General features: G+C 55.4%; 8 protein-coding genes across 8 annotated transcripts; all 8 read right to left on the bottom strand.

Annotated features, from left to right (window-relative positions):
- Window positions 1–324: 324 nt before the first annotated feature.
- CDEST_07870 (uncharacterized protein) lies at window positions 325–1,245 on the bottom strand (the record flags this gene model as incomplete). Its single annotated transcript, XM_062924029.1, has 4 exons — window positions 325–485; window positions 608–833; window positions 901–973; window positions 1,025–1,245. 4 exons carry the CDS (start codon window positions 1,243–1,245, stop codon window positions 325–327), a joined length of 681 nt encoding a protein of 226 aa, XP_062780080.1.
- A 188-nt stretch (window positions 1,246–1,433) lies between these two features.
- Window positions 1,434–1,679, bottom strand: CDEST_07869 (uncharacterized protein; the record flags this gene model as incomplete). Its single annotated transcript, XM_062924028.1, has 1 exon — window positions 1,434–1,679. The coding sequence occupies one exon, from the start codon at window positions 1,677–1,679 to the stop codon at window positions 1,434–1,436; it is 246 nt and encodes an 81-aa protein (XP_062780079.1).
- A 1,736-nt stretch (window positions 1,680–3,415) lies between these two features.
- Window positions 3,416–4,070, bottom strand: CDEST_07868 (uncharacterized protein). Its single transcript, XM_062924027.1, has one exon. The coding sequence runs from the start codon at window positions 3,957–3,959 to the stop codon at window positions 3,606–3,608; it is 354 nt and encodes a 117-aa protein (XP_062780078.1). The 5' UTR covers window positions 3,960–4,070; the 3' UTR covers window positions 3,416–3,605.
- Window positions 4,071–5,190: 1,120 nt separating this feature from the next.
- Window positions 5,191–6,667, bottom strand: CDEST_07867 (Putative GroES-like superfamily, alcohol dehydrogenase-like, NAD(P)-binding domain superfamily; the record flags this gene model as incomplete). Its single annotated transcript, XM_062924026.1, has 3 exons — window positions 5,191–5,232; window positions 5,606–6,369; window positions 6,433–6,667. 3 exons carry the CDS (start codon window positions 6,665–6,667, stop codon window positions 5,191–5,193), a joined length of 1,041 nt encoding a protein of 346 aa, XP_062780077.1.
- Window positions 6,668–7,315: 648 nt separating this feature from the next.
- On the bottom strand, window positions 7,316–11,890 carry CDEST_07866 (Putative Rab-GAP-TBC domain, EF-hand domain pair, Rab-GAP-TBC domain superfamily protein). Its single transcript, XM_062924025.1, has 2 exons — window positions 11,000–11,890; window positions 7,316–10,893 (listed from the first exon to the last, which is right to left on the bottom strand). Exons 1-2 carry the CDS (start codon window positions 11,420–11,422, stop codon window positions 7,969–7,971), a joined length of 3,348 nt encoding a protein of 1,115 aa, XP_062780076.1. The 5' UTR covers window positions 11,423–11,890; the 3' UTR covers window positions 7,316–7,968.
- A 1,007-nt stretch (window positions 11,891–12,897) lies between these two features.
- CDEST_07865 (Putative serine/threonine-protein kinase, active) lies at window positions 12,898–15,506 on the bottom strand. Its single transcript, XM_062924024.1, has 3 exons — window positions 14,501–15,506; window positions 13,770–14,403; window positions 12,898–13,678 (listed from the first exon to the last, which is right to left on the bottom strand). Exons 1-3 carry the CDS (start codon window positions 14,742–14,744, stop codon window positions 13,351–13,353), a joined length of 1,206 nt encoding a protein of 401 aa, XP_062780075.1. The 5' UTR covers window positions 14,745–15,506; the 3' UTR covers window positions 12,898–13,350.
- Window positions 15,507–17,764: 2,258 nt separating this feature from the next.
- On the bottom strand, window positions 17,765–20,724 carry CDEST_07864 (Putative Endonuclease/exonuclease/phosphatase superfamily, inositol 5-phosphatase). Its single transcript, XM_062924023.1, has 2 exons — window positions 20,010–20,724; window positions 17,765–19,929 (listed from the first exon to the last, which is right to left on the bottom strand). The coding sequence occupies exons 1-2, from the start codon at window positions 20,195–20,197 to the stop codon at window positions 18,579–18,581; spliced, it is 1,539 nt and encodes a 512-aa protein (XP_062780074.1). The 5' UTR covers window positions 20,198–20,724; the 3' UTR covers window positions 17,765–18,578.
- Window positions 20,725–22,275: 1,551 nt separating this feature from the next.
- Window positions 22,276–23,893, bottom strand: CDEST_07863 (Putative serine/threonine-protein kinase, active; the record flags this gene model as incomplete). The annotated part of the gene is made up of 4 exons (XM_062924022.1): window positions 22,276–22,383; window positions 22,566–23,095; window positions 23,161–23,722; window positions 23,882–23,893. 4 exons carry the CDS (start codon window positions 23,891–23,893, stop codon window positions 22,276–22,278), a joined length of 1,212 nt encoding a protein of 403 aa, XP_062780073.1.
- Window positions 23,894–26,722: the final 2,829 nt, after the last annotated feature.

The raw sequence follows: 26,722 nt of genomic DNA, 5'->3' as shown, positions 1-26,722 counted from the left end.
TGACGAAGGTGAACTAGAAGAGCCATCATCACAGATATGAGCCAGTCCAGATGTCTCGTAGCATAGCTGCCTTGTACACAAGGCAACCTGTCTTGCCGGAAGGAACTGAAGCAATTCAAAACTCGGAGTAGGCGGAGAGTCAATCGTTCGCTCGTCAAGTATGGAATTAGAAAACACAAACACCCCCCACCCTCCGTTCAACCTGCTGTCTCGGTCTCAGTAGGCCTCGATAGCCTCGCCGACCACGCTCCTAAAGATGCCCTTCGGGTCGAACTGCTCCCTCACAGCCTTGAAGTGCGCAATGTGCCGAAGCAAAGTTGCGTTTCAGCGGACGAAAAACCCCAATTTTTGGATCAGCGGCAAGTTCGCGGGCTTACGTCGGGGGTCGATGTTCTTCACCGCATGAGCAAAGACCTCACTGGTGTTCTTGGTCCAGTGCGGGCGGCACGGGAACTCGTCGACGAGCACCATGGCGAGGTTGTGGTCTTTTATTTTTCTCCATTTCAAGATTCGTAAGGCAAGTACGTTGCTTTTCTTATCCGAGATGGTCCATCTATCAAAGTCGGGAATCCGGATGAAGAGAAATAAAGGGGGAGGGGACACTCACAAAACGGTTCGTTGAACCTGGTATGGTCGCCGACCTTCGGCCGGAAGCTGGGGAAGTCGAGCACATTGGACGTCGCCAGGTACCGGCCGCTGTCGAGGAGCGTGCGTGCCGCCGTTTCCTCAAGGTCTGTCACCGAGAACGTGTTCTGGAAGCCCTCCCGGGCGCTGGCGTTCGTCGGGACGACGTCGTAGTACCGGTGGTGGAACCTGCGCTTGCAAGGCCACCACTGAAGGTGTTCAGCCTCGGATTCAGAAGACGCATGGGCATGTGAAGGAGAAGGAGGTTTTGGTTACCCAGAGGTTGGCTGTCACGTACGGGGCGATCATGTCGTAGATGTCACCATCGAGAACGTCCTTTTCTTCCAGCCTGCACCTCTGTCAGTCGACGTCAACCTGCCGTAAGGGCCCCAAGGCTCACGTTTTCTGATGCGCATAGACCTTGGAGTCGGGGTAGATATTGAACTTCATCCTCACGATGACGCCCGGCAACCCGAGCGAGGTGGACGCGGCGAGCCACTCGTCGTCGCCATCGTCCCTCACGAGACGCATCAGCTTCACGTGGCCGTCGACGACGTCCATCTCCAGCGCGCCCGCCGCCACCATCGAGTACACGCGGATCGACGACCGTTGCGCACCCATCGCGACGCACCCGGCCTGCGTGATGCCTCAGTTGACGAGCGTGTGCCCGGCCGACGCACCCCTCGCGTGCAGGTACTCGGCCAGCTGCAGGAACGTCTCGCCCGTCTCGACGACCACGGTGCCCGCAGCGAGGTCGAACCTCAAGATGCCGTTGACCCCCTTCGGTGCGGATGATGACCGTGCCCGGGTCATTGGAGCACATGGTGTCGTACCACATGTGTGCCTTGCCCGAGGCGCGGACCTTCCGGCCGGCGGCGGCGGCGTCCCGGAAGAGGAACTGACTGGATCTCGTCCACGCTCCTCGCGTCGTGGACTGCCGCCACGTCATGGCAGGCGAGGAACCCGGGCCCGTCGAAGGTGTTGTAGGGTTCCGGACCGACGGTGCCGCTCAACGCGAGCGCTGCCAGGAGGTAGAGAGGGCGGAGCGACAACATGCTCTCCAAATAGGTGATGAGATGAAATGACCAGAATGATTTGGTTCTCTTACACAGGAAAGTTATAAACTCAAAGCGTACTTCTCAGCAGAAAATTGGAACGAAAATGTAGCTCAACTATAACATCACCCCCTTTCGCACAGCCCGTTTTGCAAACCGACCCATCCAGTTCCCCCCAGCAGGCCAAATGCCGCGGCTCCTGACGAGGTTTTTCCATGTGATGCCGGAACAGCGTCAGTTCTCAGGGTCAAGTAAACTGCTTGTCAAGCTTCGAGGTTACGCAGATCACCAGCTCAGGAACGCTGAGCAGCACCGGCGCGTATGGTGTCCAAGTGGATAAAGCCCTTCGCCTACCAACGACGGAAGCAGACGTAAACGAAAAAGCGAGCCAAGACGGGCGACGGGACCCAATTGAGGGAGACAGGCCGATGGCGGAAGAAACGGTTTGGTCGGCCAGGTGTACCGGAGGGTGACAGCAGGAAGCGCGGGGAAGATCCTGGAAAGAGACGCTGAGGACGGTGATCTTGATCTCTCCCCTCGCTGGCCCTTCGTGTGGCCAGTAAGGGAGAGAGCGTGCGGGATCACGGAAATTGCAGGGCTCACTTGGCTACATGCATGGGGAGGATGAGGATTTATGAAAGAGAGATTCCTGGAAATTGGGGTGTTGTAAGTGAGGTAAAGGGTCAGCTGCATGCTGCCGCCAGCGCCGGTCCGGGCCGAAGGGGCGGGGCGGTCCACCGGCTGAAACCAAGCCGGTGGTGTGGGACAACACAAGACGGGACGGCGGGATCCCGGCGTAGGACTCTTTTGGCGACCCCCGGCTCACAACGAACGACTCGTCCATCTGCCGCAATGTCATTGACAGCGAATACAAACAACCAGGCACGAGATGGAAACCCTCTGCACTCTTTCCTTCATGCCAACCTGCTTGCAACTTTTGTTTCCGGTACACGAACCACTTTCGCATCTCATTGCAACACATTCCCACGGGAAAACTTGGGATCCCGCCCGCTCTCCCATATACGAGCCAGTGAGTACAGTCTTATCTGTGGGAGTGATATCCGATGACTCAGCATGGCCAAAACGGAGGATGGACCCATGTTTTCTTCCGTACCCCACTTACGCTTCCGACCCTCGGTCTGTGCCGTGCTCGGGGGGCGGCTCTGCCTTGGGCGGGATGTCAGGGGTTGGTGTAGATCACAGCGCTAAGCTAAGAATTGAAAACAAGGATGTTATACTCGTGGTAGTTCGCCCTAGTAGTAGCAGTCGCCAGCGATATTGACGGCCTGGGGCAAACAGCAGCTACTGAAGCCAGAACAAATGAGGTCGAGCGGACGCTGCCCTTTATGCGACGACTTCGCTGCATGGTATTGCCCAGGTCGCGGACAGGACGAAGGGACAACGCGCAACTGTCATGGAGCGATGCAAGCTGTAAGAATCCCGAGACTCTCAGACAACTCTGATCAACGTTGCATACCTTGAGTGCATACTTCACGACCGGATGGAAAGGATAGGACGAAGAGAGATGGATGTATTGACTTCCTAAGCATATCGGCAGCAAGTTGAAAAGAGTTGGTGGAATGGGCTGATTAGATCGAACAAATTAGTGAAAATCGAAAAAAAAGAAAGGGGGCAATATTATAGTATTGAGTATGTCACAAAATACCTTCCTAACCAAGCTATTATTAAACCTCTCCCTTTCACTTCCTCCTGGATTGCCAAGTCTAGCGACTTTCATCTCCCAATTCTGCCTAGCTGTACTGCAAGTCTAATCATCGCAAAGTCGCAGTTGAGTAAGCATCGACAACCCGTTCCACTTCTTAACGAAAACATGCAGGTTGTGATTTGGCGTCCCGACAACCCTCCCACGCGTATCGGGCACAACGCCACCTCCTCCTGCTCTGCCACCACTCCTCCGGGACCAAACTACAGGCGCAGCGCGCTTGTGACAAACAACGCCCACAGTATTAGTCCCGTCAAATTCCGGCTAGTTGTCGAGCTGGCGGCACTGCTCTCATGCACACCGACGATCCCATCCGCCATCCCACGACGGACGAGACACGAGGCGAAGCCGTTGAGGCCGTCCGTTGGTAGTTCGCACCAGTAGTAGCAGTCGCTAGCGATATTGACGGCCTCGGGCGAACAGCAGCTACTCATCGCCTCGTGCGAACCGTTCCTGCCGACGGGCACGAAGCCGACACTAACATTCCTGGGCAAGCCGGACAGGTCGTCGAATGTGGGCAGGGTAGAAGCGTCTGGACAGCTGGTGTTGGAGGACATTTTGACTTGGCGTGCTGCAGTTCAACGTGATGGAAAGTAGATAGTTGAGGAACGGGGGATCGCAGACCCAGGGGCGCGAGCAGCGAACGATTGTAGAAAGGGGGGAGAGGTTCTAGATAGCATTTGAGCGCCTCTCTCGTATAAATAAGTCACAGCAGGATGGGATTCGTTCACCTGTTGGGTGCGAAAAGGAAATTTGACCGTTGGTTGCAACGTCTCTCTGTGGGACTGCTTGAGTGGACCAAAACACGAATCGGGATGGAGTCAGTTCAGAACCCATATCGCCAAGGCAGTCACCGCTATCTAAAACTCCCTCCAACTTCTAAAAGTCAAGCACGCCATTACTGGCCAGGCCTCCACTGGTAGAAAAGCCACAATTGACCTCAAATACTAATGGCGTGCTCGGCCATTCTCGTCCAAACAGGAAGGTGCTGGTTTCCACAGGTGATCGATTGGTTGAACCTTAGGGCCAAGTGCCACTATTCACAGTGGTGGATATGCTCGGTTGGTTCTCTTCGTTGGTGGTTGTGTTCAGTTGGTAGGTTAATTAGGCCTGCCGTTGGGCAGGCGCAGGGCAATAAGGGTCAAAGGGCTAGCCGGGGTGCCCGTGGTGGAGTCCATAACCTGATGGGACAATCGCGGCCGTGGGGCTCGAGGCCCGGCGGATCCGAATTAAGCCCCGATACCTTAGCTTTGCGCCAGTTCTTCCAGAAGTGTTGTCTCCTCTGAGAATTTAAGTTAGCTGAAACGGGGTATTCATCCGCGACAGACAGGGAGCAAGCAGATCAGACTAGTGAGGGCGGCGATAAATCCCAACCTCTTTCCCCACCGAGAACAGCCCTCAAACAATGCAGAGTGTTAGAGCCAACAAGACCACCCTATCAACAAGGACATTAGGTATAGATTGCTTGCATATAATCCCCACCCATGAACAACATATCAGGAACTCTTTGCCGCTGTCTGCTTCTTGAAAATGAAAATAAAAATCGATCCAATAATACACTATTGCTTTTCAAACCCCAGTAGAATTATGTGAATACACCGATTCAGGGTAGTGGCGGCAACTATGTCATGTGGTCTCCGAATAGAAGCAACCGGTGTAGCTACTACTACTGCGTTTACGGTCGTCAGTATGATCGCTGGATTGGAGACCGGTGGTTGAACACTACACCCGTCCCTGGTGGTCCACCTTAGAAAGGGAATCTAGGAGCGTTTACTAGTTTTGATCCTGTTAGGGAATGTCCTCACACACTCCCGGCATGCCTAGGCATGCCTTTAGATTTTTAGATGGGCTCTTGGTGGCGAGCGGCAATACCATCTCAATTAGTACTTGTTGGTATCATAGGTCACTCGAGTGAATGGACTTTTCAAAAGATGAGGTTATTCGTAGATTTCTGGTTGTGTTAAAGGAAGAGTCTAAGTGAAGGGCAGCAGTCGACGGAGGCCGTGATATGGCCGACCTGGCGGAGGTGAATATGCGTGATCTGATTAGCCTATCCATGCCGCTGTATCCACTTTCCTATCGATAATCCGATTGGCATTCCAACAAAAACACTAGTCAGCTATGAGTTTATTTGGTTGGGAGTAACAACAGTGTGGCTCCTCCACCGAGTTATTTCCTTAGTGGCGACGATAGCTTCACCAACCTCGTCGAGTCCAAACTTTCGAACCTGAGTGCCACTTCCAGTGCTGATATCAAGCTGTCCTGATTCGATCATGTGAATTAGTCTTATCATAGACTCGCGATTGCACATGAAGGAGCCCTCGACCGATAACTTGTTGAACACCATTGATATGTACGGAACTTCCAACAAGCCGTAAGCTCCGCCGCTGATCACGATTCGCCCGCCTCGTTTGAGCGCTCGAATAGCCGCCGGTAGAAAGGGAGCGACAGTGACACCACCTGGAGACCAATCGTTGAAAATGTCTGCCCCTCCACCACCAGGCGTGGCCGCGAGTTTAGCAGCGGCATCGGTCTCGACGTCGCCCGTCATGAGAACGGTGCTGAGCCGAGAAGACTTCAAGCTATTCTTCATGGCTTGTAACAATTTCGCGTTACGTCCAAGAGCAACGACGTTTGCTCCAACCGCCAAGGCCAACTCAACAGCACTTCCACCAAACGATCCACCCGATGGCCCAATGATGATTGTGTCGCAGGCTTTGAGGTTCGCTGACTCAAATATGGCTCCAGCGGCTGGAGAGAATGCGCTGATGGAGAAGAGGTTGATTAGGTCGACGCCCAACTTTCTGACGAGTGTCTCGTCTATACGGTAGACATTCTCGAGTGGGACGCGCTGATACTGTTGAAGAGCACCGTCACGAAACTCTCCTTTGGCCAATATGTCTGTCTTGTCGCTAGGCGGCCCCTTGACGTTTCCTTGCATGATGAATACGTTTGGATCATCGCGAGCTATGACGCAGGCCCGACATGCACCAAGTCTCCCTCAGTAAAGGACGTTGTGCCACTGCCGACCTTGTACACGTGTCCGAGAGCTCTTGGGGCACGGGACAAAGGGCGTATCGAGGAGGGGAGCAGGGATCGTGCCGTCGAGCGCGGTTCTTGCGTAACGTGATAGTGGTGTGGCGAGGATCTTCACAACGATACTGCCCGGAACGGCTTCTGGGATAGGTCTGTCTTTAACAATGACTGGAGGCTTGCCGTGCTGCTCAAGCACCGCCGCCCACTGTTTGAAAGGAATAGAAGGCATGACTAGAGTTAACTCAAGAGAGAGTTGAAAACTTGAAGTATGGTATCTGCATGCGACATTTGAATCTCACGGATGCGCAGAGCTCTCTTATATTTCTCATGATGTTGACAATCATGCTTCTTTGACGCATCGTCTTCTCAAGAGATATTTTAAACTTTGCGGAGTTTCAACGACTTCCACGAAGAGGTAAACTCCGTGGCAGCCATAAAACCTGCTATTAACATCCGCTGGGTAGGCAGGAGGCTACTTCAGTGGCGGAGTGCGGAGTTTTGTAAGTCGATCATGATTCAAAGGGATATTAGTAATTTGTCCTACATCATGAATACATCCGCCTGCAAAGCACATCCGCTGAATCCCCACCATGCTTCTAATCTTAATGTACGACTTTGCTCGGTCTCGCTCTTATGCCTGTTCCTTTTTAACTAGTCCTCCATCGAGTGCGTAATAACGTTAGTACATGCCTGTGCGGGGTGATAACTGGCGGCAGATCGTTCTGGTTTTATTCGCATCTCTACAAAGAATAAAAAATCCCTCAAGAAAGTTTAGAGAAAAACCAGAGATAGATAGACTGACGCTATTCTGCCTCTGAAAGGATCATTATGTATGCAGATATGAGTGTGAGGGCGGCCGAAGTAGCGCGAGAGGATGCCAGAGCGTCCGGCAGCTTGCAACCCTTCCCCCCTGAAGGGATGAGATTGACGTGTTTCCGACAAGCTCTTTAATGATAGACAGCCAGCCATACATAGGCTTGTGTGATAGATGATAGATGACAATACTTCTTGCTTACTGCTCATCGCGGAACACTACTCTACCAAGCCTCTCCGACCCATCTATCGCACTAATACTTACTGCGCGACCGGCATCTTCTTCAACATCACGTGGCGAGACGATGCCTTAACACAGTCAGGCCTCCTAACGGTCAACATCTTTTTTCGAGTGACCATGTAATCTAGCCGCCTACCTCTCGGGCAACATAATCCCTAACGTACTCCCACCAGTAGGCCGTTAGCAGGTATAATACCAATTCCCACAAATACCTTCCTTCTACCGCACACACACGCCAGACAACCAGCCAGCCAAAGGGCAAAACACCACTGCCAACCCCACCCATCCGTCCTCCCTGAATTGCCTTGCATTCCTCCCGAGTCCTCCAGCAAACTGCCACCGCCGCTCTCTGCCTTCTCCTGATCAGGCCGGCACCATGGGCTTAGCCACCCATATCTCCTGCTTGTTGTCTCAGACGTTCCCTGTCCAACGTGCGCAACGCTTGCTCTTGCGTGGCACGTTGAACACAACTGCCCTCAGCCCTCAAACTCAACAACGCCCTTGGCATTTGCATCGCTCCGGGTCGTCGGCTCAATGTCCACGAGCTGCCCTTCCTTGCCGCCGCCGTTGGCCCCAGCCTCGGCGTCTGCCCCGTCGAGCAGATCTCGGTCTTCGCTCCGGACACTGCGTCTTTCAATGTCGGCGCTGCCCCCGGCCGTGCCCTTTCTGATGCCGATTTCCACCCCAATATCTGCGTCGTCCTCCTCCTCCTCGTCTCGTTGTCCGGGTAAGGCGTTCTTCTCCAGCTCCTTCTGCGCCTCCTCCATCCTCCTTCGCACTTCCGCAGCGACACGCATGCCGTCCGTGACAATGTTGTCCAGCACTCCGCGAAGGCCACGGGTCGCTCCTTGGGCAGCGGGATTTAGGGCAGCAACTGGCGCACGTCCGAAGTTTAGGCTGGAGAAGGTCGTGAGCGTTGACGTGGGCGTTGATGCGGACGGCAGACCCTCAATGAGATGGAAGGACGTCGGGAAGGAGGACTCGAAAAACTGCTCGAGGAGCTCATCGGCGAGAACAACCATGCGGAACGTTGGCAGTGTCATGTGAAGAGGGTTGGCGGGGTCCAGTGCAGCATTTGCCGCTTCTGATTGCGCCTTGGAGACACGTCGTTGCCCTGCGGCAGGCTGGTACGACTTGCCCTCGGCTAACGACGACGGCGACTCCGGTGACAACTTTTTTGCTTTAGACGGACTACTTGCTGGTGAGTCCATAGCAAGGAGATCCTCCTCATCCTCGTCGTCATCGTCGCCAATGGCAAACGCTCCGCCGTCGTCCGCAGACTTGTGCTTTTCTTCCTCGTGAATCTTGTTGTTCGGGTGATCTGGATCAGCATATTCGAAGCACCGTCTTATAAATGCACTGACGCTACCCAAGAACTTCTCATTGGTCGAAATCCCGGGTAGACCGGGCTCGGGGCCTTGTCCGTTGGGAGTGCCGAGCGTGAGGGTAGAGGCACTTGGGCTCAGGGTTCCCTCAAGTCCCCGCCTCGACAAGAACAACAAAGCTTCGGAGATGCGTAAGATTCCCTCACGGTCAACCTTGCCATCGCCGTCATCGTCATACAGCTCGAAGAAGTAAGTGATGGTGCCCATGATATCCTTTTTGCCCTTGATCCTCGCAAAACCAGCCACGACGTTGGCCAGGGTCAGCGCGCCTGTACCGCTAACATCCCATTTCTTGAAGAGCCGTTGCATGAACTCGTGGTCGGCGGGCTCCGGACTGGAGCCCCAAGGAGACAACATGCCGTTGTTCTGTCGGCGGCTAGTATAGGCGTTCCTGTCCTTGTCTGCAAAGGTATCTCGGCGTGGCGTGGTGGGCGAGTCGGAGATGGCCCACTTGGCCATGTTGGCGAGGAACTCTCTAAAGGCGTCGTAATCCATCAGGCTAGTGCTAGCACCGAGTGCCACGCGGCCCTTCTCGACGTGCTCGTCGTTGGCTTCAAAAACATCGCGCGCTCTAGGCCGTGCGTTTTTCGCGCGACGTTGCTTCTCTTGCTGAATAATGCTTTCGCGTTGCTGTCTTTCGTACAGAATGGTATAGAAGCGATCGTATAGGGCGCCCAGCTCTTCTGTCGCCAAGAGCTTGCTGTCGGGGCCTAGGTTCCGAAGAGCTGTTCTCTTTGCGAAGCTCTCGATGTTGCTGAGAACGGCGTCCTTATTCTTTAACCGCAAATCCGTGATGCTGCTGTGAGTGATCCCGGAAAACTCCTTGAACGCCACAACCATCAACTCCTGGAACTTCGTGACAGCACGCAGCTTCGGGTTCTCTGACTTGGGATGTGCCGACTCGTCCAGACGAGCGAAGTAACCTTTGAGGATGGAAATGAAGGCGCCGTCGTCAGCGGCGTCCAACAGCTCTTCGCCGTTGATTCTCAAGATGGCAAGGCCGATCTGGAACAGAACCTTGGGTCCTTCGACGAAGAAAACATCCAACACTCTGAAAGCGAAGACCAGAGGCATAGAGTTTATATACAGTGACAGGAACCAAGGCAGCGACACGACAGAAAGTTGCACGTCGCTCTTCACCAGGTGTTCCCACAAAATGGGCATCGTCTTCTCGACAAGCGACTCGAACACCTTCTGGTCCAGTAGGGTTCCATACATGGTGGTCGAGTAGTAGCCTGGGACGAGCCTGTCGCAGAGTGACGACAGGAGGAAGAAGGCTTGTGATTCGGACATGTAGATTAGCAGTGCCGCCACGACGATGTTCATGGCCTGGCAGTAGCCGACGTCGGGGTTCACCCAGCTGTAGGCGGTAAGCACGCGCCGGAGCCGACCGATTCCCTCTTCGCTCTGGAAGCCGGGATACTCCGGAAGGCTACGGTTCAGGTCCTTCTCGATCTCGTCGATAGCGAGAGATTCTTGGCCTTCGTACTTGGCCAGTGTCTCGGCGTATAATGTGGGGTGCTCGAGCCGGAGGTAGATGGATCCCGAGGTCAATTCCCAGGTCTCGCCTCTCAGTCGATTGGGCAGGCCGACACGGATGAGCTTGTGGAAGGTGGGTTGACGGATCAGCGTCATGTTCCGACCGTTGTCGCGCAGGTATTCGGCCCAGAGGCGCATCTTGGCCCTGTCGCGCAACTTCTTGGGGTCTCCGGGGTAGCGGAACATCATGCCCAAACCGGCGTCGGGCGGGCTCGCATTCTTCTTGTCGTCCGACCTGAGAAGGTATTCGGAGTAGCACTCGCCGACAACCTTCTTGTACTTGCCGACGTTACCAACGCCGGCCCTGAGGCCCTTCTTCAAGCCATCGCAAAAACGCTCGCAGCCCTGCCGAGTGCCGGCTAGGTGTATCGTGATCCTCTGCTCTCTGCCGTCCTTCTTTTCCTTTTCGGCGGCGGTCTCCTTGTCTTTGTCCCTTTGTTGGGTGATGCCGTTCCAGGTGGTAATCGCCAAGGCAAACTATGTGGCAGAGCAGCTCGTCAGTTTATTGCCTTGCGGGGTGAAGGAAGCACGGACTGCTGTCACGGTCACAAGCCGGGATTCAGAGTCGAGCAAGCCAACGCACCTGGAAATTCTGGCTGTTCAGCCTCTCAACGCGGCGAATGGCACAGAGAGGGAAGGTGAAGCCATTCCCGCTCGGGCCCCCGCCGTGTGTCTGGCCAGTGAAAGCAGAGCTAGTCGAGGTGCTCGCCGACTGGATGAAGCTTGAGGGAGTTGTGGAGAAGCACATATAACCCTCGGAGAGATGCAGCTTGCCAGCATAGTGGTAGCCTCGATCGTGGTCCTTCCCTCCGTAGGTGGCATTGGCGGGCGGGATGGTCAACTCGGCATTGATCTCGTACAGCGGTGTCGAGGTGCTGGGAAGGCGAAACTGGTTCTGGAAGAGCGACGACTTGGACGGATTCTTGTCCGAGTTGGTCAGGTTCAGGCCTTGGGTCGGGTCGACCAACTGCTGGGCCTTCTGCACGAGGCTGGACAGAGTGAACATCCTGGAGCTATTGCACTCAGCTGGTCATGTCGGGGGGTATTCTTATTTTCGAAGTGAACGAAGAGTGAAGGCGCGGTTCTGGCCGGATGGAATGGAGATTGTGGGATAGGAGAGGCAAGGCAAGGTCGAGTCAAGGCGATTCGAGTCGAGTATGATCTGGTCTATCCGGTGATGGTTCTGGTTTTGTCGGGTCGGGTCGAGTCGGTGGATTGCTGACCTGAGGAAAGGGTGAGGGGGGGGGGAGGGACAAGACCCGAAACGGCGTTGCTGTCCGCCAACGGAACGAACGAAAGATCTTTGGCGTTACGACAGGTTGAAGGAGAATCGTTGAAGCGTCGGCCAGCCTCGAGGAGGAAGTCGAAGGTGAGATTGGAATCGATGGTCGGCGTTTTGTGGAGGGGTCGTCGTGTTTGGAGAATAGGTCGGCAGATAGGTAGGTAGGTAGGTAGGTAAGTTGATGGGAGGATGAGGAATAGTGCAGTAGCAGCTGCGCCAGAGCCGGGACTGAAGCTGAATGCAGTCGAGTGGATAGATGGAGGTTTCCCGCCAAGAGGGTCTCCGGTACGTACTCCCCTGCCTATCCTACCTGCGCTACCTCGCCTGAACGAGTCTGGTCTGCCCTATGAGAACTGCTAGCGATCTGCAGCGTGACAGTTGACAGCCCGCCAGCCTCGCATCTCGCACCTCTCATTCTCACTCACACCAAGGCGCACATAGAAAACCAACGATATCTGATCCATCAAGCTAGTCACTTTCACTCCATAGGTATTTTCCATACAAAAAACAAACACAAAAGACAAACCAGTAAATTCGGAACACGGCATAGCGGTCATTCGACAACCGAGACGCTGCCCAGCAGTCCCCTGCATAGGGGTGGTAGGGTAGCCCCCTTTCTGCACCTTATTCGTAACCCGCGCATCCGGCCGTTCTTCATACATCACTCAACTCGCCTCACAGCGTCGTCAGTCTCATTCTCAAGTAGAACTCCTCCCCCGGCGACACCTCCATCGGCCTATTCGAAATTCCCTTAACCCGAGCAACCATGATGGCATTCATCCATCCCTCTCTATGCAGTAATACCGCATTCCAGACCACCACGACCATGGGTGTGTTGCCAACATGGAAAAACCTCCGTCTCCCCTCTCATTGACCCTCAAGAGAGACCTCTACATCTCCATGGGAACGCGTCGCCTGGTCCAAACCAGGTGAAGTGACCGTAGTGGCCCATATTACCCAAGCAAATGCCCCTCGAACATGTGCCACGCCCGTCTCGGCTAGCTTCAAGGAAGATGAGACAACCCCCCCCCGGCACGGATTACAGTCATGGCATGGACTCTGGCGTGGCTCGCGGTACGCTCTGACGACGGAGTCTGTCAGCATGCTGTCCAGTATGTTTGCTTCGTTGTTCTGTTGTACATATTGTCACATCGCATACGGCGCTAGGGCAACAACGAGATAAGCCAGCAGAGGTTTGCATCCATACCGAGGCAACTTGAAGCTCCTCTTCTATTCTTTGATCTGAGCTTTTCTCCTCCGGTATTCCAGATGAGATTCATGGGCTCGCCTCCTTTGTGGTAGACGCGACCTGTGAACGCCGCTTAAACGCCATAAATGATAATCCTTCCCCGTAGTTGCTTATCCAGGGCTTGACCAGCAGAATCCCCCCACCATTTGGACTGGCGTGCGCCAGTTCCTCGTACACGAGGCCTAGAAGCATTTGCCATCGTCTGTCGCAACTATCAACCTTCACTCCTCCTCTTAACCTTCGCTCCCAAACCGCATTTGGTACAGTTACATGTTGGAGTATCATAAAAGGTATGCAAAAAAAACACGAAAAAAACACGAAGATCCGGCATCTCCGAGCAAACAACTCCCAGCGCATGATTCGTGCAAAAAGAAGTCAAAACAAAAATTCTGTCGAGATATCGTCAAAAATCCTTGAAATACTGGTCGTATTTCTGGACCATGTCGTCCGTGTACGGTTCCCGCTTGCCGTCGTCTTCGGGGTAAATGTCAAAACATTGGGCGTCGCCTGGATACCGAATCGGCGGGATGATGGGGCCCCGTACGCGGCGGTTGTAGATATCGTCCCAGTTGACGCCCCGGAAAAAGGCATGTTCTTTGACCATGGCGGCCCCTCCGCTGATGTTGCCTAGCCGCCGGGATCGATCCACGGTGCAAAACGACCTGATCAAGTCTTGTGCCTCGGCCGAAACGGGCGGGTCGTGCGGGAACATTACCGGCTTCTCGACAATTCTGAGCTGTCAGTCAGCGGCTGTGCTACGTCAAACAAGCGGCGGCAGCGGCGGCAGCGGCCGGTCGACCTCGGCAAAATAGAATAACTCACTGCTTGTAGATCTCGATAGGGTTCTGGTGCCAAAAAGGTGGGTAGCCCGTCAGAAACTCGTAAATCAGGATGCCAAGCGCCCACCAATCGACAGCCGTCGTGTGGCCCTTGTTATGGATCACTTCGGGGGCGAGGTACTCGGGGGTGCCGCAGAGGGTGTACGTCTCGATCGGTTGGCCGGCGCTATTACTCAACCTCTTTGCGAAGCCAAAATCGACCAGCTTGATGTGGCCCTCGCCGTCCAGCAGGAGGTTCTCGGGCTTGAGATCGCGGTAGGCGACCCTCCCCTGTTGCTCGTGCAGATACTCGAGCACCAAGACGATCTCTGCGGCGTAGAAGCGGGCCGTTTCCTCGTCGAAACGGCGGAACTTGCGCAGGTAACTGAACAGCTCGCCGCCAGGGACGTAGTCGAGCAGCATGTACAGGTGATCGCGGTCGGCAAAGGATGAGATGAGGTTCGTGATAAAGGGGTGGCCAGCGACGTCGCCGAGAATCATGCGCTCGTGGCGGACATGGTCGATCTGCTTGAGCTTGATGACCTCTGTTTTCCGCAAGATCTTCAGAGCAAACACGGTATCGCGCTCCTCGTCGGTCGCATTGGCGGGCCTTACGAGGCAGACTCGGGCAAAGGTACCTGCAGGGCGCAACGAGTGTGATTAGCAAACGGTCTTCCGAGACACGGCGGGCTTGAGACAGGAGACGGCCCGGGGTGTGGGGGGAGGCAAACGTACCGGTTCCGAGTGTCCTCACGACGCGGAAGTCCTGGGGAGTCAACCTCCGGGTTGCGACGGGGCCAACTCCAGCGTCGGCATGCTGCTGTTGCGCATGGCCGTGGCCGTTGCTATTACTACCACCCCCGCCGCCCATCATCTTGGAGAGGCCTCCTCCGCCGATCTGATTCGGTACCGGATTGGCATGCGCAACTGTGGCCGCCATATTGTGTAGCTTCTTGTTGATTGCCGAGAGTCCCGTCATAAAGGGTAAGGGGGTTTAGAAGAGAAGAATTGCTGGCTCCTATGTCGTTCAGCTTGGTATCGCGGCGTCCATCACCGGCTGAAGAGCTGGCTGTCCGAGGTGAGACAGGTTGACGCAGGCGAGATGCGAGACGCGAGATGCGAGATGCTAGATGCGAGATGCGAGGGCAGAGATCGAGAGGCAGACAGGCTTGATGTCTCTTGTCAGCGGCCAATGGGTAGATGGCTACGTAGGTAGGTAAAATAGGCTGGTAGGTAGGTAGGGTGGGAGTGGAAAGGGGGCCGGTTCGGATCGAGTCTGGGTCTGGGTCCCGGATTCGTGACTGGCGTCTGGGTCTGGTCTGGGTCTGGGGATCGGGGTCGAGATTGAGATTGGATCGATTCGGCAAGCCAAGAGGCGGAAGAGGTACAGGGCCGCTTTCCCCCTCTCCTGTTTCCGAGAGGTCGACTTCGTTTGGGTGTACGAAACAGGCAAAGGCAAAGGCAATGGGACACGCCCCGGTGTTGTTTGCTGTTTAATAGGTAGTAGGTAGGTAGGTAGGTACGGATGCTACCTTATGGGCGAGGAAGTTAGTGATGTCGTTTTCGCCGGTGGGCATGGAAGGGTGTAAGCGGTTAAGACGTTCAGGCAGCGGGCCTCTGGGACCTTTCAGGCTCAGGGAGAGGAAACCTTCAGATGAAAGGGTCGTGGCAATGACGAAAGCGAGCAGTAGGGACAGCTGCAATTATTCCATGCGGTACGGATACCGTAGGAACATTTATGGGGCCGACCAGGAAGAGGGGACGGGGACGGTGCAAGGTGCGAGGTGCAAGGTGCGACCGAGGGGCAGATAAACCAGCTGCTACTCTTGTCTTGGGTTCATTCGCACCCAGCAACACGGGGGTCCCCTTCCTCGCGAGGTGCTGCTGCATGTACGAAGTACAGTGAGGTGTGTGACATCCGTAGGTACAATGTATGTGCTTACCTACCTACCTACTTACCTGTAGTTTGCAGCGGGTGCGGCGTGTAAAGCCGCGGGTACCCCGAACGGCTCTTACTGTTTTGGGAAATGCGCCCTGTGCATCACGCGGTATAAATCCGGGGGAGAGTCTGCCGACGACACTGCCTGTGCCATGCGGCGGCGGCGGTCCCATGCCATGCCGTTGCCTCTCCTCTCCCCCTCTACGGACGCTGTCCGTCCTCCCCACATCTACCGCCTCAGCTCGCATTTAGCTCGGCAGCGCACCACCTAAAGAAAGGCTAACTACCTACCTTGCCTAACGCACTGTTTGCCGTGTTGCCGCAGTGTCTTTTTCCCCTTTCCGCCCCTTACCCCTTTCCCCCCCCAAGCCTGGCCCGCCCTTATTCTGCAACGTTCGTCAACAGCACCATCGACTGGGCTCCCTCGCTTTGTCCCGTCACACTTGGCAATATAAAACGAACCCACGTGCCTGCCTGGTCCCTCAACTAATACACCGCCGCCGGCGCCGTCTCCCCGCCAGCCCAACCTCGGACCCAGAGAAAGAAAGCGAGAGGGAGAGGAAGAGAGCTCCGCCGCATCTTCCCGTATCTGAAGAAACCTCCGAAACTTTGATGCGCGCAAGGACCGCCGGCACTTTGAAATCCCTTGCTCCTGTCCCTGACTCCTTTCACTGTTTGGACATAGGTACTTTGACTGCAACAAGCCCGCCCGCGACGAGGCAAAGGGAGTTTCTATTCCCCCGGCCCCCGCCGCTGTTGCCGTATCAAATCAATTCAATGGCCGGGATTGCAACGGGCTGTCTCCCGAAGTCGTGGGCGTATAGACGTGACTCTGCGTTGGCTGACAGCGGTGTGATGCGTGCGCGATGCCCCGTCTCGTCCAGCAGACACTTCGTGTCACGCCGACCCAAAAATCAAAGAAGCATGACTCGATCGCAGCGTCCGAGTACCGGACGGCCGGCCAAGAGACGGTACTGCAAGCCAGATAAAGGACTTTCAACCGAGGAAGACAGAAAAAAAAAAAGGAGGGGTGAGAGAAGAGATGAAGAAAAATATTGCTGACAGAGGCAACCCCGACGACGAGGCTACGGCTGAGCCCGTTGCATGCAAGACATTTTACTTTCGCACAGGGAGGATCGGTTCCGCGGGGGAAGGGAAAGGATCCTGATCAGTGGTTCGCCTTGCATGCAAGCGACCTCTTATCGGCGCCTATGACGCAACAAGCCTTCGATCCATCCCATCCCATCCCACTTCTCTCTCTCTCACCCACGCCCCCCTCAAAGAACCATCCGACGGATGCGAGGGGAGAAAAAGGGAGACATGCTTTTAACGCTGTGTTTTATTTTTCTTTCCTCTCCTTGACTGTTTTTGTCGGGTCATGATATCTAGGCCACCTCGGCAGTGGGCTGTGACGAATCAAGATCCGGATGCTGGAACGCTGGACATATGGTTCTTCTGCTCAACCGGCTCCGAAGTGCCGCCAAATGTCATATCATCGTCCCGTCACGGCCGAGATCCAAACACGCCATCATGCCTACTTACAGATCGTCTGCTACGGATTCTAAGAAACCTTACTCATGCACACCTCGAAATAAAGAAAGAGGGAAGAAGAAAAAAAAACCCAGGAAAGAACTCGCCCCTCTGTCATCTTGAGACCTTTGGCCTCATCGGCAATCCACAGCCAGCTTGGTACAGCTTGGCCCTGGGCCTACATGAGTCGCGCCCTGGCCTGACTGCGGCAAATGTTCCCCCCTTCCAGATGATCGATCCCAACAAGTTATGTCACTTCGGCCCCCAACGAACCGCCGTCTCTTAACAGGTTTTCCCCTTCTTTCTTCCATTCCGTACTTTCCGATCCCCGGCAGGCAATTCAAAATCAAAGGACCGATCTAGCCCCCTTCTCATGACAAGAGATGAAGATGTTCATTGTCGGGGGGGGGGGGGGGGGGGGCTTGCCCCCCGCCCCGCGGTCCCATCGAGCATCACGGGGTATGAGAGGAGCGCGCGGCAGCGGCTTCGACGTTTCCAAAAGCTTCTCGAACCCAACCCTTCTCGAGCGCATCTTGCTTCACAAGCCCCCTCAGAAAAAGGTAAGTCTTGAGCGTTCATGTCAGAGCCTAGGAAGCGCCAAGAACCTCTTCAAACCATGTGTGAGTGCCCTTCCCCCGCCCGCCGGCTGAGAGCGTTGTGCGTGTGTCCGTGGCGTTGTTCGTCGTGTCGCCCGTGTCCAGCAAGGCCTACGTAACCCCTTTTTCCGTCGGGGAATTCGGTTCTGGTGCTCCGACCCGCGGACGCGGACAAATAACGTAGCCGCGCGCCTCGGCCGAATTCGAAAAACAAAATGGAAAAAAAAAGGGGGGGAGGGGGGGTTCGTTCAACAGCTCAGAGAATAGAAAGGAGGGAAAGGAAACCGCTTGGTGTACGGGTTCATCCCTGCGTCGAAAACCGTCAAACCCGTGTACCGGGCATCCATCGGCGACTCTCCTCAGAAACGGGCTTGACTCGCTCCTCGGTGTCATTCGGATAATACCCAATGCCCCCCGGTATTTACCCGACTTACACAGAGGCTTCCGCGAAATCATGCGAGACGGAGAGAGAGAGAGAGGCAGCCCGTGGTTTAGGCCACGGCCTCGGTGAAGCGAGCAAAGTCCCGGAATCATTCATGGGAAACCGATCGTGAAAACATGCAGTTCTTTTTTTCGAAGCATCTGTCTGTCCATGACTGATGACTACGCTCTTGCTCTTGCCAGCGCCGTCCGGATTCTCCAAAGCCACGCAATGCTCGATCTGTCCTCCATGTATGCAACGAGAAGGCCCTCAAGTATATAAAAGGGTATCAAAAGACCGGTCACAAACTATCCCACTGTCACGCTCTCACTGGCTCAGCCACCAAGCACCTGCGCCCACGGCCAACAGCGTGGCCAGCAACAGCGCACCCTGTTTGGTAGACCAAAGGAACATGCTCCAGCCGACGAACATCTCCTTCCGTCTCGCCGCCGCCCGGCGTTCCCAGGCCTCGGGGTCGATGGCCACCGGCAGCACGAGGCGGGGGTCCACCCCGTTGGCCGTCGGAACCTCGGGGGACGGCCGTGCTAGCTCTTCCTCCGTCAGGAGCGGCACCGCCGCTCTCAGAAACACGGCTCTGTGGTCCGAGCTGCGCACCACGGGTAGGGCGTCATAGGACTTGACCTCAATCTTCTGGGGCTCCGCTTTAGTCCATGAGGGGACATCGAGGAACAGAATGCGGTCCGTCCAGCCGGGATACCGGTGAGGGGCAAATACCCACGGCACGTCCTCGACGCCGTCCACCTTGAGACGGGTGTCGTCCAGTGGCAGCACGTTGTACTTGTAGGTTGGCGGAAACTTGACCTCCGCCTCGCTGAGACCGTGCAGGGTCCGTCCCGCCTGGCGTTCCCTCGTCAGCTGATCCAGGGCGAAGAAGCGAGAGTAGTGGTGTTCGCTGTCCGGGTCCAGGCTGGGGAACGTCGCCATCGGCGGCGGGCTCGTCGTGGAGATGCGGTAGTTGAGGTCGCCGCCGACAAAGAGGTGCGAGCTCGGCTTGAAGACGGAGATCTCCTGTAGACGCTCCTGGAGGGCAAGAGTCTCGGCATGATGTTCGTCGTGTAAGAGGTGCACTCCTTCGTCTTCGGCACCGTCCGTCTGCCCATTCCCCTCGGCGGGTGCCGCTGTACTACCGGGCTCGTTCTTCTTGGGCTTCAGAAGGGTTTCCGGGTTCTCAAACGTGAGGCCACGCATGATGGCCGCCCAGTTGGCGTTCCGCCGGGGCAAGTTCCACTCCATCGCGGCCAGGTGGGTGGCCACAAAAGTGAGCTCCGTCTCCTTCTTCCCGCCGTCCGTTGTTACACCTTCGTACAGGACCCGCAGCGCTACAGCCCCCTTGTTGCCCATTTCCGCCGCACCGAAGCCCACCTCGGCCTCTTGCACACGCAGGATCGACTCCGGGTTGCGTGCAAAGAGCATGATGGCGGTCATACCGACATTGCGAGTCCGCACCAGGGTGTATGGCCGTACGGGGGTAGGGGCGGTGGGCTTGACCGAGATCGTATCATCGTCGGCGGCATCGCTGCTCGCGTCGTTGGAGTCGGGTTCGCTGGTGTATCGGGTAGCGGCAAGGTTCAGGGCCTCTTCGAAACGTGCGAGGTACGGGTTGAGAAAGTAGCCGCCGATGAAGGAATACGACAAGGGGGCGACCTCTTGCAGAGAGCTAGACGACAACGACAACGACGCACGTTAGCTTTACGGAAGGGGCCCGAGACGGATCACGCAATGGGGGCGGGCACTCACAAGACGACAACCTCGGGGAGCACAGTGGCATTGTGTTTAAAGGCGGCGTTGAGGTGTGATGCGAAGACACCGACGTCGATAAAGTTCTTGGCGCAGTTGAACGTCAACATGAACAGGTCGAGCGTCGAGGGAGCCATCTTGTCGGTGGGCGTGGTGGAGTTGACGTTAACAAGGGGGGTCTTCGCCATCAGTGCTCAGTGCTGTCGGGGGCCGATGACGATTATTCGTTTAGCTTCCCTTTGTTAGTCAGCTTGCTTGCATCCCCGTCTTCTAGAACCGAGAACGATGGATAGAGGCGATTGACTACACAACAACGAAGATCTTGAAAAGAAACAAAAAAAAACGGGACATGTGTCGGGATATGTGTGTGATGAGGAGTTGAGACGGGAAGCAGGCGAAAACAGACGTGGCTTTGGGCTCCTGGCCCGTCGGTCTTCTAGCCCGACTAGGTACCTAGTGTAGAGTACCGTACCGTACCACCTAGCCGCCCATCCCCACTACGCTGGTGGAAGATGAAGTTTGAATAGGGAAACTGAAGTTGGTATGTGAGAGAACAAGGCAATAAGAGCAAGCGTCATGTACCTGATGGGGCAAACCGGTGGCAAGCTCTAACTAAATGTCCTGGTGAGCTTCAGAATCGCGATTAGTATAGTGCAGTCAGCTTGGTTGCCAATGCGGTTGCGCCAGTAAAAAAATATCGTCCAGAAAAGAGAGCAGATAATCAGTCTACTGAACCACAACCTACGTGGGATATTGCCACGAGATATACTTTTTCGTTCTTTTTCGCCCGATGGTTCACTTGTCTCGCATTACACTTCCTAAATCATTCAGTCAGCTGGTCTGGGAATGCTCAAGGCTGCACCTGACCCGTACAGCCTCATGATACCAACCACCAACCATGCCAATTGGGCATACCCATCAGCGGCCAGGCTTCCCACCTTGACCGTGCACTCGAGATAGGTAGCATAGTCCTACACTAGGTAGACCACCTCAGCTCCCCACAATAGTTCGCCGTGCAGTCGACAGATCATGGAAACATAGGACTCGCCTTCATCGTTGCAAGGCGATGCTGCCTAGGATCCAACCCTACTAAGCACAAACACGCACATGCGTACGCCACATCACGAAATTCACCATTATGGGCCACAAGCAGAATCGTTACCGCGCGACATTGTTTAATTTGAGAAGCTACTGCGCTTTGGTTGGTTCCACCGCTCGTCGACATGCCCACAACTTTCCGTGCTCCGCCTCCACCAAAAAGTTTAAGCTTGTCAGACCGATGACGGTCTATGGATGATGAAGGCGCAGTGTTGAGAGTCCAAGCACAAGTGTCCTGAGAAGAGCATCCTTTTCCACGTTTGCCATAGGCAACCGCGTCAAGATTCTCAACTTTGTAGGACTTTGCTAAGACGCTCCCAAGAGCCCCTGGTAGGTTGTCGAAGATCGCTGTCATGGTAGTCACCTACCATGCCTGAACCCCCTTGTGCAAATGCCGAAGAACCGATTTCCCAACCAACCGAATCAGACCTGAGTTCAATGAAAAAACACTCTCCATCCATCCTCATTAGCTTTGTGTGCGTGGTGCTGGGCCTGTGCCGTCATATGAGACCCCATGGGAGCCGCTTCTTGTCAGACCATGCGCGTAGCTCCCGAACCCCCGCAGTAGGCTTCTCCCGCTTGCCGACCCCTCCCCAGTAATACCTCCCCAGAAGCGGGCCTCGACGCGTGAATGACCAAGTGCGAAGCCATCGAAAAGTAAATATCAAATCGTACTGCGCGTGACCGGAAGGGGGAGAAAGTAGGAAAGTTAAAGAAATAGAACAAGGAAAAACCGTCAGTGGAACGCAACTCCAACGCATCGACGAGGTGCTAGGCCAGGAAACCAGGGCACTCAGGTTCGGGTAAGGTAGGGGATGTCTCGCGGGGCGACCCGACGACGGCGCCTCACAAAGATGAGGTACCGGACGTGCCGTTCGAGTTCTTCCTGCCATGGAACCAGTCCCAAGAAGCCCCGGCAGCAAAATCTGCTGGGCAACTCCCTGGTCAGGTGTCCCGTCATGAAGAATCGAGTCATCCATCAAAATCAACCCAAAAGTGTCGAAGAACGAAGATGAGAAATGCGTAAAGAAAGAGAATGCGATCGGTTCGCGTGGCAAGGCGTATCATCAAAGAGACCCTGCTGGTGAGCAGAACCCGTACCAATAGTGATGCCTGGGAACCATGCCACGGAGCAATGAAGCCAGTAAAAGCCGATCTGGTCATACTCTCAAAACATGTTGGACAGATGCACATGGTTACCGCCGTCGAGGATCACTTCGGCAGATAGGAGCTCGAACCATGTGCAGGACCTGCGCTTTTCGTAGCCGAGCGCAAACTAGATCATCGTCCACTAGGTCAGCATGCTTTTGTCAGCCAGTATTCTTCAGCCAGGGGTCGACGGCATGCCACAGGGCTGGTGGGTGGGGAAGAGAAGGGGGAAGCAACAAGGGGGAAGCAACAAGGGGGAAGCAACAAGGGGGAGGAGGAATATGCTTACATCCTGTCACTTCCACCGACGGCACGGTTGGTATCCGGGGTGTCAACACCAGCACCAGATCCTCGTTCAATCACTTTGCGGCGCGAGCTGGGAAGGGCGTTAGGCTTATTAGCGCCAGACTGAGGGGTCGGCTGACCAGCAGTAGCGGCATTCGTGCGAGATGCCCGCGCCTTTTCGTCCTCCTCCTGAGTGGCTCCGGCGGCCTGGGCGATGGCCTGAGCATTCTTCTGGTACTTGTAGACGGTCCAGTCGAAGACGTAGTCGTACTGGAAGCCCTCGCGGACGAAGAGATCACGGAAGATCTTGCGAAGGTAGCTGTAGTCGGGCTTGTCATCGAATCGGAGGGATCGGGTGTAGTTGAGGTAGATGGCGAACTCATTGGGGAAGCCGCGGCAAAGGACCTCGGTCGGGGTGGTCATCTTCTTCTCCATGATTCGGTCGTACTTCTGCTTCTTGGTAGCGGCCTTCAGTCCCTGCCATGGGAGGGATCCACGGCAGAAGTAGAGCATGACATAACCAAGGGACTCCATGTCATCACGACGAGATTGCTCTGCGAACATGTCAGCGGCCATGAGAAAAGGGAACGGGCGGAGAGTGGGTGCGCAGATAACATACCGACACCCAAGTGGGTGTTGATGGAGGCGTAGCGGGCGGTTCCCGTCAGGTTCTTGTTCTCTCTGTAAGGAATGTGGAAGTGCGTCTTGGGGTCGCGGTACTTCTTGGCCAGACCGAAGTCAATGACGTTGACCTGGTTGCCGCGCTTACCAATACCCATGAGGAAGTTGTCGGGCTTAATATCACGGTGGATGAAAGACTTGGCATGGATATACTCGATGCGAGAAATCAACTGATCGGCGAGAAGCAGGACAGTCTTAAGGGAGAACTTGCGGTTGCAGAAGTTGAAGAGATCCTCGAGACTGGGGCCGAGGAGGTCGAGGACCATGGCGTTGTAGTCGCACTCGGTGCCGAACCAGCGGACGAAGGGGATGCCAACGCCGCCGGCGAGCGACTTGTAGACCCTAGCCTCGTACTCAAGCTGGGGGTGCTTGGCCTTGACGCTCTCGAGCTTGATGGCAATCTCCTCGCCCGAGATGATGTTGGTGCCGAGGTAGATGTCACCAAACGAGCCGGAGCCAATCTTGCGACCAATGCGGTACTTGTTACCGACGCGGAGATCCTGCATTGAGGATGTGAGCGGTGAGCAAAACCCGACTGATAAGGCGATCAGGGCAAGCAAGATGGGGTCATTATACGCAAAAGAGCAGATAGCGCTCGACGCCTAAAGTTCCATCCTGCTCCCCGCGGGGGGGGGATCGCCTAGTTTCCATCGACTTACCATTGTGGTCATCTTGACTTATGGTTTTTAGACTGCTCCTTTCGGATACAGATATCGTGTTGGCGAGTTGGGTGTCGGTTGACAAACAAAGAGGCTAGTCGACAGCGAAGCTGCTGGCTGATTGAGACGACTCTGTCAGTAAGGATGCATGAAACGTGAGAAGGGAGGGAAATCTTTGAGGGTTGTGACGTTGGGGTGATGAAAAAGATAGGGTCTCGGGGACGTTGAAAAGCGGAAAGAGATGGGCAGTTTGAGGAGTGGGGAAGTTGGTCGAGGCCTTGGAAGAGAGCTAGAGAGGGAGAGAGAGAAGGATTGAATGAGGCAAAAGTCAGGATCCACCAGGCAACCCACCCAGCCTCCGTCAGCCCAAGGTTGGTTTGAGCTGGCCGAGCCAGAGAGCAAAAGGATAATCATTCCCAAGTGGGCGAAGTGGACCGAGAACGGAATGACCGTTGGCAATGGGTTGGCGACGGGGCAAACAGCAAACAGGATATCGAGAATAGCATGCAATAGTGGGCAGAAAGAGGTTGAGCTCACCTGTAGAGTATTTGTATGTTCAAGTTTATGGTATCGGAAGCGTTGCGTCGCGTTGCGTTGCGTGGCAGGTCGTGCGGTGTCGAGTGGGTGGTTGGATGACGAAAGAGGTCGACGAAGCGAGGATGGGGTTTCTCGGGAGAATCGACAGGTGATGGGAAGACGGACGGCGACGACGACAACGACGACGACCGGATGAAGACTGGTTGATGGAGGAGGAGACGGGAGTAATTGATGCAGTCGAGAGCGGAATGGATTAATCACTCTCACCAAGCCCAACGAAAAAAAGCCGTGTCCAAACAGGCGGGACAGGACGATGTGCTGGGGGAGGGAGGGCAAACAGCCTTTTGGCAGGTCAAGGGGTGCTCGAGAAGAGATCGTGGGGTGAAGAAGGGAAGAGCGAAGGGGGAGGAGAGAGGGAGGGAGGAGGAAGGGCGAAGGGTACCTTAATGGGGATGGGAGCCCAAAAGTGGAGGCGAAAAGGCAGACCTGAACGAAGAGGAGAGCAGGGCTCAGGGAGCGTGTGTGAGGTGTGTGAGGGGAGGGAGAGGGCAGCCGGCCGGCGGCGGCGGACCACTGGGGCGGACAGGATGCTGGGGCGGACTGACGACTGTGGCCTGGCCTGGACTGGACTGGATTTAGGTACCTGAGGAAGGTAGGCAAGTGCCTTTGGGGGACGAAGTACTTCTTGCGTCAGATATCCGGTGGCAGGTACCTGCCCTTGCACATCTGCTTTGCCTACCGGGCACGTACTTTTTTCCTACTGTCTGTCTGATGGGCGGATTGGTAGGCAATGCGTAGTAGGGTCAGCGTGCAAGGACAAGGAGGAAGTGAGTGGTTCGTAGCTTCCTGCCATCGCGCTTCCTCCCTCCTCCCTTCTTGTCCTGTCACGTCGTTATTAGCGTTGGAGTGTTTTCATTATTATTATTTTTTGGAACTTTTCGTCTTTTTGGATTTTCCCCTCAAGCCATGGATTATTTCTATTCTTGGGTGGGAAAGCCTTCTTGGCTTGTCAAATCCATCTTCCCGACATGGTTCCAAAACCGCCGTCTGCGACTGGCCATTCCATCCGCGGTTGTCGCCAGATGCCCTAACCGGGCGGCCGTCTAACCTAACTTACATAACATAGCCTTGCTATACCGACACACCACCTCGCTTCGCCTGGCTGGTTTTCTTCCTCTGGGGCAAAGTGGCCCGCTAGGGAACAAAGCAAGCCGGGTACGCCATCGTATCGCATCAGCAAGGCAAGGCACGACAAGGTACGGCATCACTAAGCATTCAAGGCATACATCCAATATAGAGTACATGCATGCAACACAACACACAATCATCCAACCCTACCGCTCAACCAAGCTCCCAAGTTCCAACCCAGGTCATCATCGTTGGCCTGGGCAAGAGCAAGCAACCTGGGGCCCATCTCGCCCGACGGCCGACGACCGACGACATTGGAACACCGCACTGGCCACCCAAATCAATGCAACGAACGCCCTTCCGCCGGGTCACTGGACAACGACGGGGAAGTACCTTGTCAGGAACAGCTTTTGTTGGCGCCCTAGGGGGGTCCCTTGGTAGCCCGAGTCCGTCCCACGCTCCACCGCAAAACGTTCCACCGCTTCTCCAAAGGGGGAAATTTTAGAGCCTGAAAACCACTACGACCGCCCCCAAACGAGGCCCCCGGAACGTCCAAGAACCCTGTCTCGAGTCGCTGCATCCGGAAACCGAGGACGAGCTGGCAGTAACATGGTGGACGACGGACGGGAACTCGAGATGATGGACACGAGACACGATGGAAAGCCCGCGTCAATCAATGGCCCGTCAATTAGGATCAAGTATCGCCGCATCAACTACGACACGGCTCTGCGCGTGCCGCAACGCAGCTGCCAGGAATTGACATGGCTACACCTTTGCACCATTCCCGGCCGGCGCTCCGTCGCCACCGCCCCGATCCATCATCAGGTCGCAACCGAATCGCCGAGTACACGCAGGGCGCGAACGGCAACCAGGTCGACCGACCCTTCGGAAATTTACATACCCTCGCATAAGGGCGAGACACTGTTCGCGCCGCGCCCTTGCAGTCGGACGTTCATTGACTTGTCGACTCGACCTGTCCGACGTGTTTATGGCATCAATATTCAATGCCGCCAATCAATTTACGGGCCCCGACGGCATTGTCGTGCCAATTTCCAGCGGCACCTGGCATGTAATTCCAGGACCAACATCGGCCCCTCCTTATGCGACATTGCCGCAGTTACCATCGCCTGCTAATCCCTCAGGTGATGCAGCTCTCGCCAGAGCATGATGCGCTAA

Source organism: Colletotrichum destructivum, chromosome 5 (assembly GCF_034447905.1).
Source record: "Colletotrichum destructivum chromosome 5, complete sequence".
In the NCBI taxonomy this organism is placed as follows: domain Eukaryota; kingdom Fungi; phylum Ascomycota; class Sordariomycetes; order Glomerellales; family Glomerellaceae; genus Colletotrichum; species Colletotrichum destructivum.
The sequence above is the reverse complement of the archived record's forward strand: the minus strand, read 5'-3'. Positions and strand labels throughout refer to the sequence as shown.

Excerpts from the sequence above, each read along its gene's own strand:
- CDEST_07865 (XM_062924024.1), bottom strand. The coding sequence starts at position 14,744 with ATGACGGGACTCTCGGCAATCAACAAGAAGCTACACAATATGGCGGCC. Across the intron at positions 14,404-14,500 it reads CGTGAGGACACTCGGAACCG|GTACCTTTGCCCGAGTCTGC; the intron begins GTACGTTTGCCT and ends TGCGCCCTGCAG. Across the intron at positions 13,679-13,769 it reads CCTATCGAGATCTACAAGCA|AATTGTCGAGAAGCCGGTAA; the intron begins GTGAGTTATTCT and ends CTGACAGCTCAG.
- CDEST_07866 (XM_062924025.1), bottom strand. The coding sequence starts at position 11,422 with ATGTTCACTCTGTCCAGCCTCGTGCAGAAGGCCCAGCAGTTGGTCGAC. Across the intron at positions 10,894-10,999 it reads TGAACAGCCAGAATTTCCAG|TTTGCCTTGGCGATTACCAC; the intron begins GTGCGTTGGCTT and ends TCTGCCACATAG.
- CDEST_07864 (XM_062924023.1), bottom strand. The coding sequence starts at position 20,197 with ATGGCGAAGACCCCCCTTGTTAACGTCAACTCCACCACGCCCACCGAC. Across the intron at positions 19,930-20,009 it reads CTCCCCGAGGTTGTCGTCTT|CTCTCTGCAAGAGGTCGCCC; the intron begins GTGAGTGCCCGC and ends GTTGTCGTCTAG.
- CDEST_07868 (XM_062924027.1), bottom strand. The coding sequence starts at position 3,959 with ATGTCCTCCAACACCAGCTGTCCAGACGCTTCTACCCTGCCCACATTC.